Raw genomic sequence first — 14,795 nt, forward strand, 5'->3', positions numbered from 1 at the left:
AAAAATATGCTAATCTCTGCACCAATAAAACTACCAGTGTATAGGTAATGTCTAATTAATTTACCTTATACTAGAATTTTTCTCTGAAATGTCACATTTTTATTTAAATTAATTTGTGCACTTAAGTGCACAGGAACTTATATTCACAACCTAATGTGAAGAGAAGAGACAGAGAAAGAAACAATTACCATTAAGAAAACGTTTAATCCAGTAATGGTAAGCACATTCAAACTAAATGAACTGGGCATCTCGTTACTATCATTTGTTCAGGTCGGCATGCAAGTCAAAGGGTGGAGGAATTATGAATATGTAACAATGGCTGATGACAATTCAGTTCCACTTCTAATTTTTATGGCCTTCCCTCATCAACTTCTTCTTTTCTTTTGTTTTGTTGATTTGTTTTGTTTTGATTTTCATTAATTCGCATTTACATTCATTCAAATTTTTTTTGCATCAAAATACTACAAATATAATTATACATATATTATAGCATTACTGATATGACGGCAGTAATGGAAAAATAAGGAAAATATTACAGTTACACTGTAATTGCACCATAATCGTCACTGTGGAGACATAATCATACAGGTTTACTACTCCTTTATGTCTCCTTCTAATATTCAGTGTTGAGATACGGTCTAGCTGGGAAGCCTCAGAACGACTGTTGGGGGGCCTTCAGGAACAGTGTCCCAACCACTGGACCACTAATCATTGCTTAAGTTGCATGAGTGGCCACTACTGGTGGAACCCTACAATGATTATAAAAACAGCGCCCTTGGATTTTCACTCCTGTTCCTGGAGATCTACCTTCCTGCAAAGTTCAGCTCCAACCCTAGTCAAATACACCTGAACCAGCTAATTAAAGATCTTCAGGAGCACATGATAATTATAGACAGGTGTGTTGAGCAGGTCTGGAATTGAACTCTGCAGGAAGGTACAGCTCCAGGAACAGGATTGAGCACCTTTGCTTTTGGAACCTACTATGGAGCTGATTTATCTGCTATTATTTGTTATCTGCCTTTTCTTTTGATTTAGTTTTATGCACCATTGAAGTGTAGGTTAATTGCAATTGAGTAGCCACAATCGAGCTATTATGGGAGATGGAACTGACTAAAGCATTTGAGTCAAGTCAAGTCACCTTTATTTATATAGCGCTTTATACAATACCGATTATGTCAAAGCAGCTTTACAGGGTCAACAGGAAAATAGTTTGTCAATAATACAAGAGGACAATGACAAAGAGTCATTTTTTCAACTAAAGTCAATTCATTGACGATTCAGTGATGTCATCATCCAGTTCACCTCTCTTCCAATAGTGTCTGTGCAATCAGTCAAGCGTCCACAACTAAGCAAGCCAAAGGCGATAGCGGCAAGGAACCAAAACTCCATTGGTGACAGAATGGAGAAAAAACCTTGGGAGAAACCAGGCTCAGTCAGGGGGTCAGTTCTACTCTGGCCAGATGAAACCAGCATGGCATGGTTTCATTCCAGGTTGAAACACAAGTCTGATTGAGCAGAAGGATTCGTCTGTTTCCTGTGGTCTTGTTCCGATGGTCGTCGAGGTGACGAGGTCTTTGCTGGAGATCTGTCTCTGGGGCTCATCTAGGTGACATGGCCTCCACTGACATTCAGGGCTGTAGAGGTCGTATCTAGGTGCTGTTCCACCATCTGATCTGGATACAGACTGGATCTGGGTGGCTACGGTGACCTCGGAATAAGAATTAAGTAGTTTAATGAGTTTAGGTTTGTTCTCTGGTCAAAAATTTAAGGGTTGAAGGTCCGTCAGCCAAATCTTCTCTCACGCTTTAAATGAAGAGGAACACATTTTTATACTTTGTACCTGATAAGATCCTCCTATAGGTATTGAGTGACTCGCGTGATGTAGCATGTTATTTTGCATTTGATCTGCATCATTCATTTGAGATGTAGTGTTTGATAAAACTTTAAAGTGATCATTTGTAACAATTTCTATATTTGTAATTTTGACAGTATTGTACTGGATTCATACTGATATTTATTTTTGTTACACTGTGCATTTTCATCATTCATTTGAGATTTGACTGTTTGATTAAGCTTTTAAGTAGTTATTTTAAACTATTTGTAGCCTATATTTGTAATTTTGACTATTGGATTCATATTGATTTCTTTTTGTTACAGTTTATGCAACCACATTATGATTAAACATGATTTATCATTTGACTTTTATCAAGAAAAAAACTTCAAAGGTCTCGGGGAAAAGGTAATGATCTTTGGTCCATGTTAGCGGTAGGGGGCGGTAATGCACTATTTCAGTTTGCGATCCACTGTTTAACGAAACGAAGAAAGAAGAGGTAACTTCTCTTGCTTATTTTTTCCCCTGGGTTTAGCTATATTGCTAGTGTACTGTTACTGTACGAATGACTGAGTTATTAATGCGTCGGCCCTTAAATGCTCGCATAGCTTACTAGCAGGCAAACTCAGAACAAGCTCGATTTTTCTAAATTCTTTAACAAACGTTGCAAGTCGATGTCTAAAGTACTTTAGGCTTAAGTCATATTATCAGGAAAAACTCTACCAGTAGTAGTGTCTGGTGTATTTTTATTTCCTCTATTGCAGTTTATTTGGGGCTGATAATGCAGGAGCTTGATCAGGCTGTCACAATCGGAGCGACTGTTCCGACCGGATTCGAGCACACTGCAGCTGAGGAGGTCCAGGAGAAGCTTGAGGCCACTGCTAGAGTCAGCAAAAACAGAGGAAGAATTTATTTTGATATAACAACAGACAAGCTTCTTAAGGTCAGTCGTACTCTCGTTTGTTTCACATAACTTGGCATTTTGTATCGACAATGAGGCTCTGAAATCAAGTGTCTGTTTAACACTACTGGCATGGCATATAACACGTACAGAAGCCGCCAGTGGGACATCCGGTTTTCAGTAACACGTGCCATTAAAAGCATGCCGCATAGTGTGAAGCTTTTTGAGAATAACACATGACGCTATATTTTTCAGCAAGCCCGGACAAAAAAACTTTCAATAAAGCTATTTGGTGTGTACAAAATACGTGCATTCTCATTTTTTTCCCATAGGGCTTAAAAAAAAAGGCAATGTGACATAAACAAACCAACCAGCTAAATTACTACGACGTGAATCACAACGTTGCAAACATTTATTTCAAGCAAATAAATAAAACTTCACCGGACCACAAAAGTAAAAGACTCCGTATAATTACCATTTTTATTGAAGGAATGAAATACAATCCCAATGCAAGCAACATAATAAAAAAAAATGTAAATGATCGAAAAACAAGCCGGGGTCCGTTCTTCGTACGTCGGTAACTCAGCTGGATTTGTTGACGATTTGCCTTTATCTTGGATTGTTTGGTTTTTCAAAGCTCATCCCCGAGTTGCTGTCATAGCAACAGGTCCATAAACTTAAACCTGCTCAGGAGCAGGCTTATTTCATGTAAACAGGATTAGATCGCATCTTTTTAAGCAGAAGTGATGCTAAAATCTGTCCCAGCCACTGCTACTTTATTAGAAGAGTACCCTACTGATCCAGGGACAGTAATTTAAAATAATAATAATTTAAAAATTAATTGAAAAATAATATAATGTTGTGTAGTCTATAATAGTATAGACACAGCCAGTTTTACTCGCTGAAAGATTTATTCGTCATAAAATAATTACTTCATAATTGTATTAAAGTCTTACACACGTTATACAGATAATGTAGAGTCGTGCATTACAAGTGCAATAGGTGATTCTTTAGAAACATTTTTTGTTATGCTGGTTGAAAGTCTCTTCACATCCCGATAGCAATAATTAAGTTAAGTGGTCTAAATGTCTTTATCTGTATTTATATATTCTGTGGAAGGCGTAGGGCAAAGAAATTTTCGTCCAATCAATCCCGGGCTCTGCATATATTTTGCATGTCTCGCTAGTTAACACACCCGATTCAGATAACCAGCTCGTTAGAAGTGAGCTACGTGCATGAACTACATGTCACTTCACTTCACTTCATAACAAATCTGTTTCAAAGATAAAATTACATGAATTGCTTATTACAACATTGAAATAATAATGTAAAGCCTGTACAAATACTAGAAATTGTGAATGTATAAATAATTGGGAATCATGTAAAAAAAAAAGTCATTTAAATAAAAGCAGTGCACATTTCATTTATCTATTATACCAGTGGTTCTCAAACCTGTCCTGGAGTACCCCCAGCCCTGCACATTTTGTATCCCTGCGTCTCAATGTTCATACTATCAATCCTAAATAGTATGTGAGATTAGAATAAGTGGGTCCCAAAGCATAATATGTTGAAAAGAGTATGCCAAAAGTCCGTGGATGGTCTACTATTTCAGGTCGATTTTTGAAGTGTGGATCCGTGCACACTCTAATGGCTAATATTGCCCACAATTCATTGCGCTTTGGTGAAGGATTCTGTCCAGAACTACAAACACGATTAAAACGCGTTAAAAAACTACAAACATGGCGGATGTGCGCGACCGGTGGTTAGGTAGACTTAGAAAAAGGGGTTTGAGTTACTAATATTCAACATTTAACCTGGTAAAACATATGTATTTAATGTTATCCGTGTTATGTTTCATCTGCAACAGCAATGTAAACTTTTATAAACATCCGTTTGGTCGTTAACTTTTAAATGCATCATTATGCATAAAATATGAGCAGAGTTCTTGGCTTGAAAGACCCGCGACTGGCAGATCAATGTGCTACCTTTCTCTCCAATACGGTAGGAAGTTAAATGAAATGCAACGTGGAGGAGCCGTCCTTTAGACGCAATTGTGTGACATGATAGTGTGTCCCAAAGCTTGCCTACTCTTCTACTACACACTCAAAAGTGTGTACTTTTTCTTCACCAAAAGAGTACATACTTTAAGGGCGTAGTATAAGTACATTGAAGTAAAATGAAGACGCAGCATCTGTCTCCCTCATCTATCACACCTGATTCAACTCATCTGGGGTCTCATTTATAAAACTCTCCGTAAATTTCATCCTAAAAGTGTACATATGCAAAAAAGCTAGATTTTGCGTACGCACACAAGTTTACAGGTTTATAAAACCATGCATACGCCAGAACCTGCGCAAAAATCCCTTAATAAATCCCAGTCAGAGGAAGATTGTGCGTACATGCATCTCCACCCCGACTCCTCCCCGAAATCACCATATATGGAGCTAACAAGCCAAGTTTTACTATGCATAACCTCATCTGCATATCATTTCTATGCATATTCCCATCCACGTGACACCATATTTAACACTCTTAAAGGTACAAGACATTAAAGGGGTCATATGATGCGATTTTCAATTTTTCCTTTCTCTTTGAAGTGTTACAAGCTCTTGGTACATAAAGAAGATCTGTAAAGTTGCAAAGACTAAAGTCTCAAATCCAAAGAGATATTCTTTATAAAAGTTAAGAGTCAACCACGCCTACCTAAAACAGCTCGTTCTAACACGCCCCCACATGTCTACGTCACGATGTGGGAAGATTTGCAATATCTTCAATATTTTCTTAGAGAGAGCACATAGACTTTTCAGTGCTTCAGATCTTAACAGTGAGGGAAAGTGACACCATTTCCTGTATCTTACATAGTTGTGAGAGATAATTCCACTAATTTAAAGGCAAAGATACTGGTACGGTAACAGAGTTGACGCAAGATTTACAGACACACATTTTTATAAGAAAAAAGTTATTTAAAAAAAATAATAATGTTGTAGAATTAGGTAAATGACTCTTTAGGGCTTTTATAAATAAAATGAATGAAATATTACAAAAAGAAAAGTACAATAAAATATTTTGAGTACACGATACATGATGGAAAAAATGCACTGACTAATTCGGACAACAAGAAATCATGATTTTTTCATTTTTTCATTTCATTTTCATTTAAAACACTTTTTGCAAAAAATATTATATTGTTATGGACTGTAACATCTTGTAATTCATAACAATGAGTAACACGGTATTAAAATAATTAAATATAACCATTTGAAAAAAGCAGAAAAAAAAAATAATGACTTCGGACACCAAATGTACCTGCAATTATAGAATCACTCATTTGATATTAAATAAATTTAATTCAGTGTGCAGCAGCTTTTTTTTTTTCACGTACTCTAATCTTTTCACATAGTCTAATCTTTTCACACAATTAAAGATTCTCTAATCCAGCCTGTTACATTTATTAATTAGAGTAATGAAATTAACATTGGACTTCTACTCAGTCAACAGCAAGAAGACTCGCAAAATAATGAAGAACAGATGAAGAGGAGATGGCCATAATACCAAGTATTGGAAAAATACTAAAATCCAACAGTAAAAAAAAAAAGCTTTAACTCTTGCTTTTGTATTTGTAGGAAATAAAGATGACCAAATAAATTGTGCATAATTTGTGTTTATGTAACAGCTGTGGTGGTGGTTACAGCATATATCTCGGACTACACTTCCATATGGCATCCTTCCATTCCATATGTTTCATTTTCGGAAGGTGCGTTGATGGGAATATTCGTGTCATCAATGCATCCAACCACACTGGAAATTCTAAAGGAAATTCTAATTATTGGGTTACTTCCAGAGGTCGCCGCAAGATGTTATCAAGTGAACGTCAGCGAGGCACACCTTCGTTACAGCTCTGAATACAGCAGCCTTACTAACGTGCTCCGCATCCCCAATATAGAAAACTACCAAATAAATATGCATGTGGATATGGCACATAAAAATGTGACTCCCTACGAATTAATACAGCCTCCTCATCTACAGTATAAAAGGACATGCCATTTTTGCCACTTTGACGGTGTCTGGTGTTTGACAGGGGGAGGTGGGGGAAACAAAAAATAATCTTGTTTACGTTTGCATTAAGATGATTTTTCTTACCCCATGGCGGATAATTTTACTAAGTAAAATGCACTTAAATGCACTTGTTTCCCCCAGGAAACAAGAATAAACATCTTAGGCTATATCATTTTTCTTGAGTTTCCCTCATTTCTGGGTTAACATACTGAAAGAGTTTTCACTTAACCTCCTTTCTGAAACGGGCCCCTGAAGTGGGTGTGTCAGATATAGGGAGACATACAAAATGTGCAGTGCTGAGGGTACTTCATGGAGAGGTTAGAAAACCCCTGCTATAGAGTTTTTAATCATTTTACACACAACACAGATGTTTTCAAATACAATACAGCATTATTTGTTTGTGCATTATTATTATTATTATTTTCCTAAGACTTAATGCTTGTGTCCACAAGATGGAGCGCAACAGTCAGGTTCCAGACATAAAAATCCTAATCATTTTCTCCACAGTGGAATTGACAGATCTACCTACGATGTTATCAAACACTCAACATGTGATTAGAGCTCTGGGGCCCGTTCTTCGTACCTCGCTAAATACATCTAAGATGATTTGATAGATGCCAGATCTTCTAATCGTGATAACTGATCTCTGGCTAATTTGGTTCTTCAAACGAATTTGTGGATTTGATTAAAATATCTGGATTAAGTTGTCTAAGATTACGGCATGTTCCTCGAAAAGGACTGATGTATCGATACTTGAAACAACGATCAGCAATGCAGCGATTGGCTGGCGGCAAGACAGCAACCTAATGACGTCATTATTAAAAAAGACACCTGACGAAAAACTTGACAAACTTCTGGACTTGTATAAGGAAACAGCCAAGCGAACAAAACTACATAAATGGTTTAATACAGGGGTTTTCAAACCTCTCCATGAAGTACCCTAAGCACTGCACATTATGTCTCCCTATAACTGACACACCCACTTCAGGTCTTGCAGTCTCCGCTGATGAGTTTAATCAGGTGTGATAGATGAGGGAGACATACAAAATGTGCAGGGCTGGGGGTACTCCAGGACAGGTTTGAGAACCACTGTTCCAGTGGAATGGAGACATGGCTTGATCTTTTAACTTGACTCACAAATGTGGTGCTCATTGTAAGGCACATGAACCCAAAAACACATGAACCATGTCTCAATGATAAATGGCGTCAATCTGGCTTGCGTTTACATTGTTCGAAAAAAATATGCAAAAATTGTACCTTTAGGTGTACAGTAGCTTGTCACTTGTCACCTTAAAAGAGACAACTTTGTACCTTAACTACACATCGTGACCTTAGTTTAGTTATTTTTGCAGGTTAACACTTTATTTTAAGGTGTCCTTCTTACACGTTACATGTAATTACTATTATAATAATTAATTTTGCATAATTGCATGCAAGTAACTCTAAGCCTAACCCTAAACATTTAGTAAGTACATGTAGTTAATTAATATTACTCAGTACTTAAATGTATAATTACACTGTAACAAGGACACCTTAAAATAAAGTGTAACCTTTTGCAGTTTATTTATTTATTTTTTGAGAGTGATAACAAACAATGTAATATGTTGTAAGATGTAAAAGAAAAGTTCTCGTCCTAGATGTGTTTTAGTAATTACCGTTTTTTTTTTTTTTTTTTGCGCTAGGGAGGAAGTTCTGAGTTCCAAAACTTACAGTATGGTTTTATTAGACAATGCACTCTTGTGTCAAAAGACATTTATGATACTTTTATGGTGCTTATGCATCCTTTTAAACTTAAAAGCCTCAGACAATATTCTTTGTTAATTGCTTTGAAATAAATGACCAGTACAGTTCTTGAACATTTCTACTTTTGTGTTTCATGGAAAAAGTCATATTGGTTTGACACTGCATGAGTGAATAAAGCAGCACTGTCTGTTTGCCTTCAAATTGTCATGTGATTTTCATATATATTCATTTATATCCAAAGGTACATCAGCTGAAGTCTCTAGACAATCTGTTTGTTGTGGTAAAAGAATATGACGACTACCAATTCAAAACCACAAAGGTATGTTCAATATTTTAGTAGTTATTTTTAAAAAACTATACGCATTTCTCAATGATGTGCTTTCCACCAAACTCCACCAGTTTCAATATTTATTTATTGGATTATTTAGCACTGCAAATTATTTGTTTAATGCTTATTTAACAGGAGGAAGTGCAAATGGATTGGCAAGAGCTGGCCGCCAAGTTGCCTTGGACCAGTGCCTTGGAAGTCTGGAAGTTGAACAATTCTATAAAAAAGAAGAAAGGACGTCGGAAAAGAACTAACCCCACAAAATCAGATCAGTGTGGCAATGTTGGCACCAAATCAACTGATACTGTCCCATCAGATCCAGAAGAGCTCTGGGAAGATCTTGAGGCTCTAGAAGTGAAGGGAAACCAAAGAGATGTTTCTTCTCAGCCAGAAAATGATTCTGAGGAAGAAAAACACTCTGAAATCCAGGATCAGGAGTCAGGGGTGACACCTCTTAAGTTTCGAGTAACATGCAACAGAGCCGGAGACAAACACTGCTTCACCTCAAATGATGCTGCACGAGACTTTGGAGGAGCTGTGCAAGAATTCTTTCAGTGGAAAGCAGATATGACTAAATTTGATGTTGAGGTAAATTTCAGGGGCTGTGTTCACAAAACATTTTGTCTTATCACTAAGTGTTCTCCCAAAAAGCAATAAAAGTTCTTAGGTAAGAGTTTCATCTTGAAACCTATTCACAAAGCTGCTGAGACCGACTTTTACTAAGGAATGGGGAGAAAACCTAAGCTAAGAGAGAAAGGGTGGGGTTGGCCTCGTTGCTAGGGGTGATGTCAACAAGCTTAAAGCGATTGGCTAATAGAGGATAGGGTCTCTCAGTGATTTAATCAGAAATATTGTAGAGCAAGGTATCATGTTGCCATATTCAAATAAAGATTTTAAAAGAAAAATGTTGGCATATTCAAATAAATTTAAAATGTAAATTTTTAAAAAGTGTCACTAAACAAGTATACGTTCAGCGAATTGTCAGCCACTTAGATGTCTGTCTTTCATAAACAATAAGCATATATGCATATAAGCAGCCTTTTATTTAACAGACAGGAATAATCACGGCTGATTAAGATTTTGTGCAAAAGAAAACTAAAGTAGATGCAAGAACACCTGTTAACTCTTGCCCAGCTTGTACATGAAGGACAGGACAATTAAATTAAAGGGAAATTATTGTGAAATCTTTCTAAAATGTTTATGTTCCAAGGCAGATTGCCTGCTGCAAACATATTAGGATTGCTTGTGATTTGGTCTTAGTGAGTTAGGAGTCCTCTTGACCACTCCTAACTTTTCATAGATTTAGGAGCTGGTTGTAGAACTAAAATGCTTTGTGAAATACTCTTAGACCCCAATTTTAAGAGTCCTAAAATTAGGACTAACACACCCATTATTTTTAAGAGTTTCTCTTAAATCGTCAAGTTAGGACCTACTTTTAGCCTTAAGATTTTTTAGCCTATATATATATATATATATATATGTCTGTGTGTGTGTGTGTGTGTGTGTGTGTGTGTATGTATGTAGTGTATTGCAGTCCAGTGTGGTGTTGTGTAAAGTAGTAATAAATGTTCAGTAAAAAAGTGGTTGTAACAAATGTGTTTCTCTCTTATTTACTAGGTGCTGTTGAATATCCACAATAATGAAGTTGTTGTTGGTATTGCTCTCACAGTGGAGAGTCTACATAGGAGAAACATCACTCACTTTGGCCCGACTACTCTACGTTCTACACTGGCTTATGGCATGCTTAGGTAAGCAACATTCATGTAAAGTATTGCTTGCAATCATTTCAATAGGGTTGTCACAATGTCATAATTTTACCTCATGGTACTATACTAGATAAAGTGTCACAATACCACTCCTGTTGTTTGGAAGTGCCGTTATTGCAGGGGCTGCTCTGTTGTGTTGTATTATTATTATTATTTTTTTTTTTTTTACAGTTTATACAATGATTTTATTATTAATATAGCGAATATTAAAATATAATACAAAAATAATATTATTCTGGAAGTACTCTAGTGGTCAAAAGTTAACAATTTTGAAAGAAGTCCCTTATGCTCACCAAGGCTGCATTTATTTGATCATAAATAGTGTAAAACAGTAAAATAACTATTATATTTGAATATATTTTAAATTTATCCCTGAGATTGCAAAGATGAATTTTCAGCAGCTATACACCAGACATCTGTTACATGATCCTTTAAACAGTTGAAAAGTATAGCATTTATTTTAAAATATGAACCTTTTATAATATTTTTAATATCTTTTGATCAATTTAAAAAAAAGTTTTTAGTGATTAAAACCCCAAACTTTTGAATGATAGTGTGTCACAGTTTCCACAAAAATATTAAGCAGCACAAGTATTTTCACTTTGGATAAGAAGAAATGTTTCTTGAGCAACAAATCAGCATATTAGAATGATTTTTGAACGATTATGTGACACTGAAGACTGGAGTACTATTATTTAAAATTAGGACATAGTACAATTTGCATGAATACAAATCTCCCAAAGCTACTAAACACCATGGCTGTTATCACCACAAATAATGACAAAACAGATTCTTCTCCAAGATGAACAAGATTCATTCACATGCCAAACTTAATGTGCATACCCCTCTCAAAACATAGACTCTTGTAGTGATAGTTGTATATTTATGATATGTGAACCTGTGTACCTGTAATGCTTATAGATTGAAGGAAATGTAAGAAAGAAAACAATTGCGTCTCTGATTGTATTGATTGATTTTTTTTTTATATATATACTGTATATATTTCAGACTTTGCAAGCCACAAGTGTCAGATGTGATTGTAGATCCCATGTGCGGAACTGGAGCAATACCTTTAGAGGTTTGTAAAATTAATTCAACTGCTACATTTTCAGTCTGTATATTTCTCTTTCATAAGAGGTGAATTATTAACTTCTTTTTTTAACAGGGAGTTATGGAGTGGCAGAATTCATTCTTTTTAGCTGGAGACAACAATGGCACAGCAGTCAGCCGATCTGTCAATAATATCAAGCACATTCTAAAGAGAACACATGATGGAGGAAGGTAAGGAAGCTTGTGTCCAGTCAACCTTTTACTATTACTTAGTACTATTTATATACTATAGTTGTATTTATATTTTGAATTAGGTTATTTTTAGGTTTCATTTTTCATTTTTTGAGATCATTTTATGTGCTTTTGTATTTTTTTTATCATTTTTATATACATTTCTTTAGCTTTATTTATTATTACAATTTTAGTTTTAGTAATTTTAGTACTTCAACCTAAACTTTTTATTATAGTAACATGTATTCCAGTTAGTAACATTTATTTTTTTCCTTGTTTTAATAAAACGCACTATAAGGGGGAAAACATCACATAAGATCACAAGATATTAATAACGACGTGACGTGTGTGTGTATATATATATATATATATATACATATATACAGTGGGTACGGAAAGTATTCAGACCCCCTTAAATTTTTCACTCTTTGTTATATTGCAGCCATTTGCTAAAATCATTTAAGTTAATTTTTTTTCCTCATTAATGTACACACAGCACCCCATATTGACAGAAAATTGACATTATCGAGTATTTAGCAAAAACTATTCAAAACCCCTCTACAGAGTTGCACGCACACATTACGTGAAGTCTAGACTAGTGTGCGTGCGCATTTAGAGTGTTCTTTCACTGCATGATTCAGTCTATTAAAATGCATTTAGAACGATCACAAAATTCAAGATATGGGGACAGAAAATGTATATATTTATATCATTTCATATCAATATCGCACAAAGAGTGCCATTTCTTTCTCCAAAATTACCATGATTACAAACGTAATATTGTTTTTTTTTTACAACAGTTCAAAAAACAAGAAGTTAATTAAGAGACTTGCGTTTTAGACACCTTATTGCCTGTTTTTGTAAATTATTTAAATAATTTCAAATAACATTCAACGTTTTATGTTTAATATATCAGAACATTATCTATGCATTTGTAATTGCAGGTTAAGCATTCATGTTCTGCACTAAACAGTATAATAAATACATCTAAATGCCAATTCAGATGTAGCTTCTGTGTTTCCTCTGCATTGCAAAGATTCATTTTATTGATACTGATTTCATTTGCTTGGTAACAACCCAAATGTCTTATTATTCTAATTCACTGATTAAATGTAAGAATTTGACTCAAAAGATAATGCACACTTTTAGAAAAATGGCTTTATAAAGGTAAAAATGCCCATAAAAGGTAAAAGTAAATTTAAACTTGTTGAAAAAGATTAAAAAAGATGACCACCACACAGAATATGAAGAATATCAAAAACATTAGGAGTCAGCTGTCCACGGTAGCAAAATACACACTCAGCGAAATATCATCTAATTATTGTTATCGATAAAATCCAAGAAAATATAGAGATTCTTTTTTGTCAATATCGCACACCCCTAATTATATATAGAACACAACAAAACATTAATTTTGTTGAAAAACACGACATTGAAGACACTGAAGACTGGAGTAATGATATAGAAAATTTAGCTTTGCATCACAGGGATAAAAGACATTTGAAAATATAATAATATAGAAAACAGTTGTTTTAATTTGTAATAATATTTCACAAAACTGAGTTAATGGTCAAATAAATGCAGCCTTGGGGAGCACTTCATTCCTAAACTGCAGTTCAGTGGATATCATCATTACTGACATGCCTTTTGGGAAAAGGTACTGACCGACATCTGGAGCTATGCAATTTTAGAATTATTCCAGTTTATTATTGCAATTAAAAATCTTATTAATAAGATTTTTAATAATAAAAATCTTAATTTTTATTATTATATATTATATAATTATGTATCATTATATAAAATTTTAATTGTATTTTAAACTGTTTGTGGGGTGTGTGTGTTAAAGAATGGGATCCAAGAAGAAGAACTGGGAATTATACCCTTTATGTCTTCGAGAAATGGCTCGAATTTGTAAACCTGGTACAGGAAAAGCTGATCCTATACACATCAGTGATGGATCATATACACATTAGTCAATAATACATGCACTACAGATTATTCTTTAGACAATACATCAAAAAATGGAGAACACAGTGTCCAGGCTCACATACTGTAGTTATAAAAAATGTTTTAATTGTATATAGTAAACATTTTGCAATTAAAAAAACCCAGAAGAAATCACACCTAAGTTTGGTGAATATACCAACAAACAGGTTTCTCTCAAAAAGGAATGAATGTATGTATCTATGTATGTATGTATGTTTGTTCTGCCTCAGGATCATGTCTTAGAGCTGGGTTCATCCAGAGGACTTCATCTTCCTCGCAGGCAGATGCATATCGCTCCGTCCCATGCGCAGCTTTGGGGCTCTCTGATCACTGTTTAGTTAATCTTATACCGTCCTACAGGCAGAAACTGAAATCAGCTAAACCTGTATTAAGGACTGTAAAAAGATGGACTAATGAAGCAGAGCAGGATTTACAAGCTTGTTTTGACCTCACTGATTGGAGTGTTTTTGAAGCTGCTGCCACCGATCTGGACGAGCTCACAGAGACTGTAACATCTTATATCAGTTTCTGTGAAGACATATGCATTCCTACCAGGACTCATCTAACTTACAACAAGCGCCCTGGTGAAGCTCCGCGCGCGCGGCTTTCGGACTGCGCTCCCAAGCATTCATCTTGCGAATGTCCGTTCCCTTCCTAACAAAACGGATGAACTTCTTCTCCTCACCCGCACCAACAAGGACTTTTCAAACTCTGCTGCACTGTGCTTCACTGAAACCTGGCTGAGTGAAGCCATTCCGGACAACGCGCTTCATCTGCCGGGCTACCAGCTGTTCAGAACGGATCGCATCCGTTAACGGGGAAAACCAGAGGAGGTGGATTGTGTTTCTACATCAACGAACGTTGGTGTTCAGATGTAACAACGCTGAAAAAGGTATGCTGTCC

At 35.5% G+C, this 14,795-nt stretch overlaps 1 protein-coding gene across 1 annotated transcript; it reads left to right on the forward strand.

Annotated features, from left to right (window-relative positions):
• Positions 1-2,338: 2,338 nt before the first annotated feature.
• On the forward strand, positions 2,339-14,135 carry LOC107755662 (THUMP domain-containing protein 3-like). The gene is made up of 7 exons (XM_016572554.1): positions 2,339-2,774; positions 8,773-8,850; positions 8,995-9,447; positions 10,477-10,607; positions 11,634-11,703; positions 11,791-11,906; positions 14,123-14,135. Exons 1-7 carry the CDS (start codon positions 2,613-2,615, stop codon positions 14,133-14,135), a joined length of 1,023 nt encoding a protein of 340 aa, XP_016428040.1. The 5' UTR covers positions 2,339-2,612.
• The last annotated feature ends 660 nt before the right edge of the window (positions 14,136-14,795 follow it).

Source organism: Sinocyclocheilus rhinocerous, unplaced genomic scaffold, assembly GCF_001515625.1.
Source record: "Sinocyclocheilus rhinocerous isolate Xijiao unplaced genomic scaffold, SAMN03320098_v1.1 scaffold4217, whole genome shotgun sequence".
Taxonomy (NCBI): Eukaryota; Metazoa; Chordata; class Actinopteri; order Cypriniformes; family Cyprinidae; genus Sinocyclocheilus; species Sinocyclocheilus rhinocerous.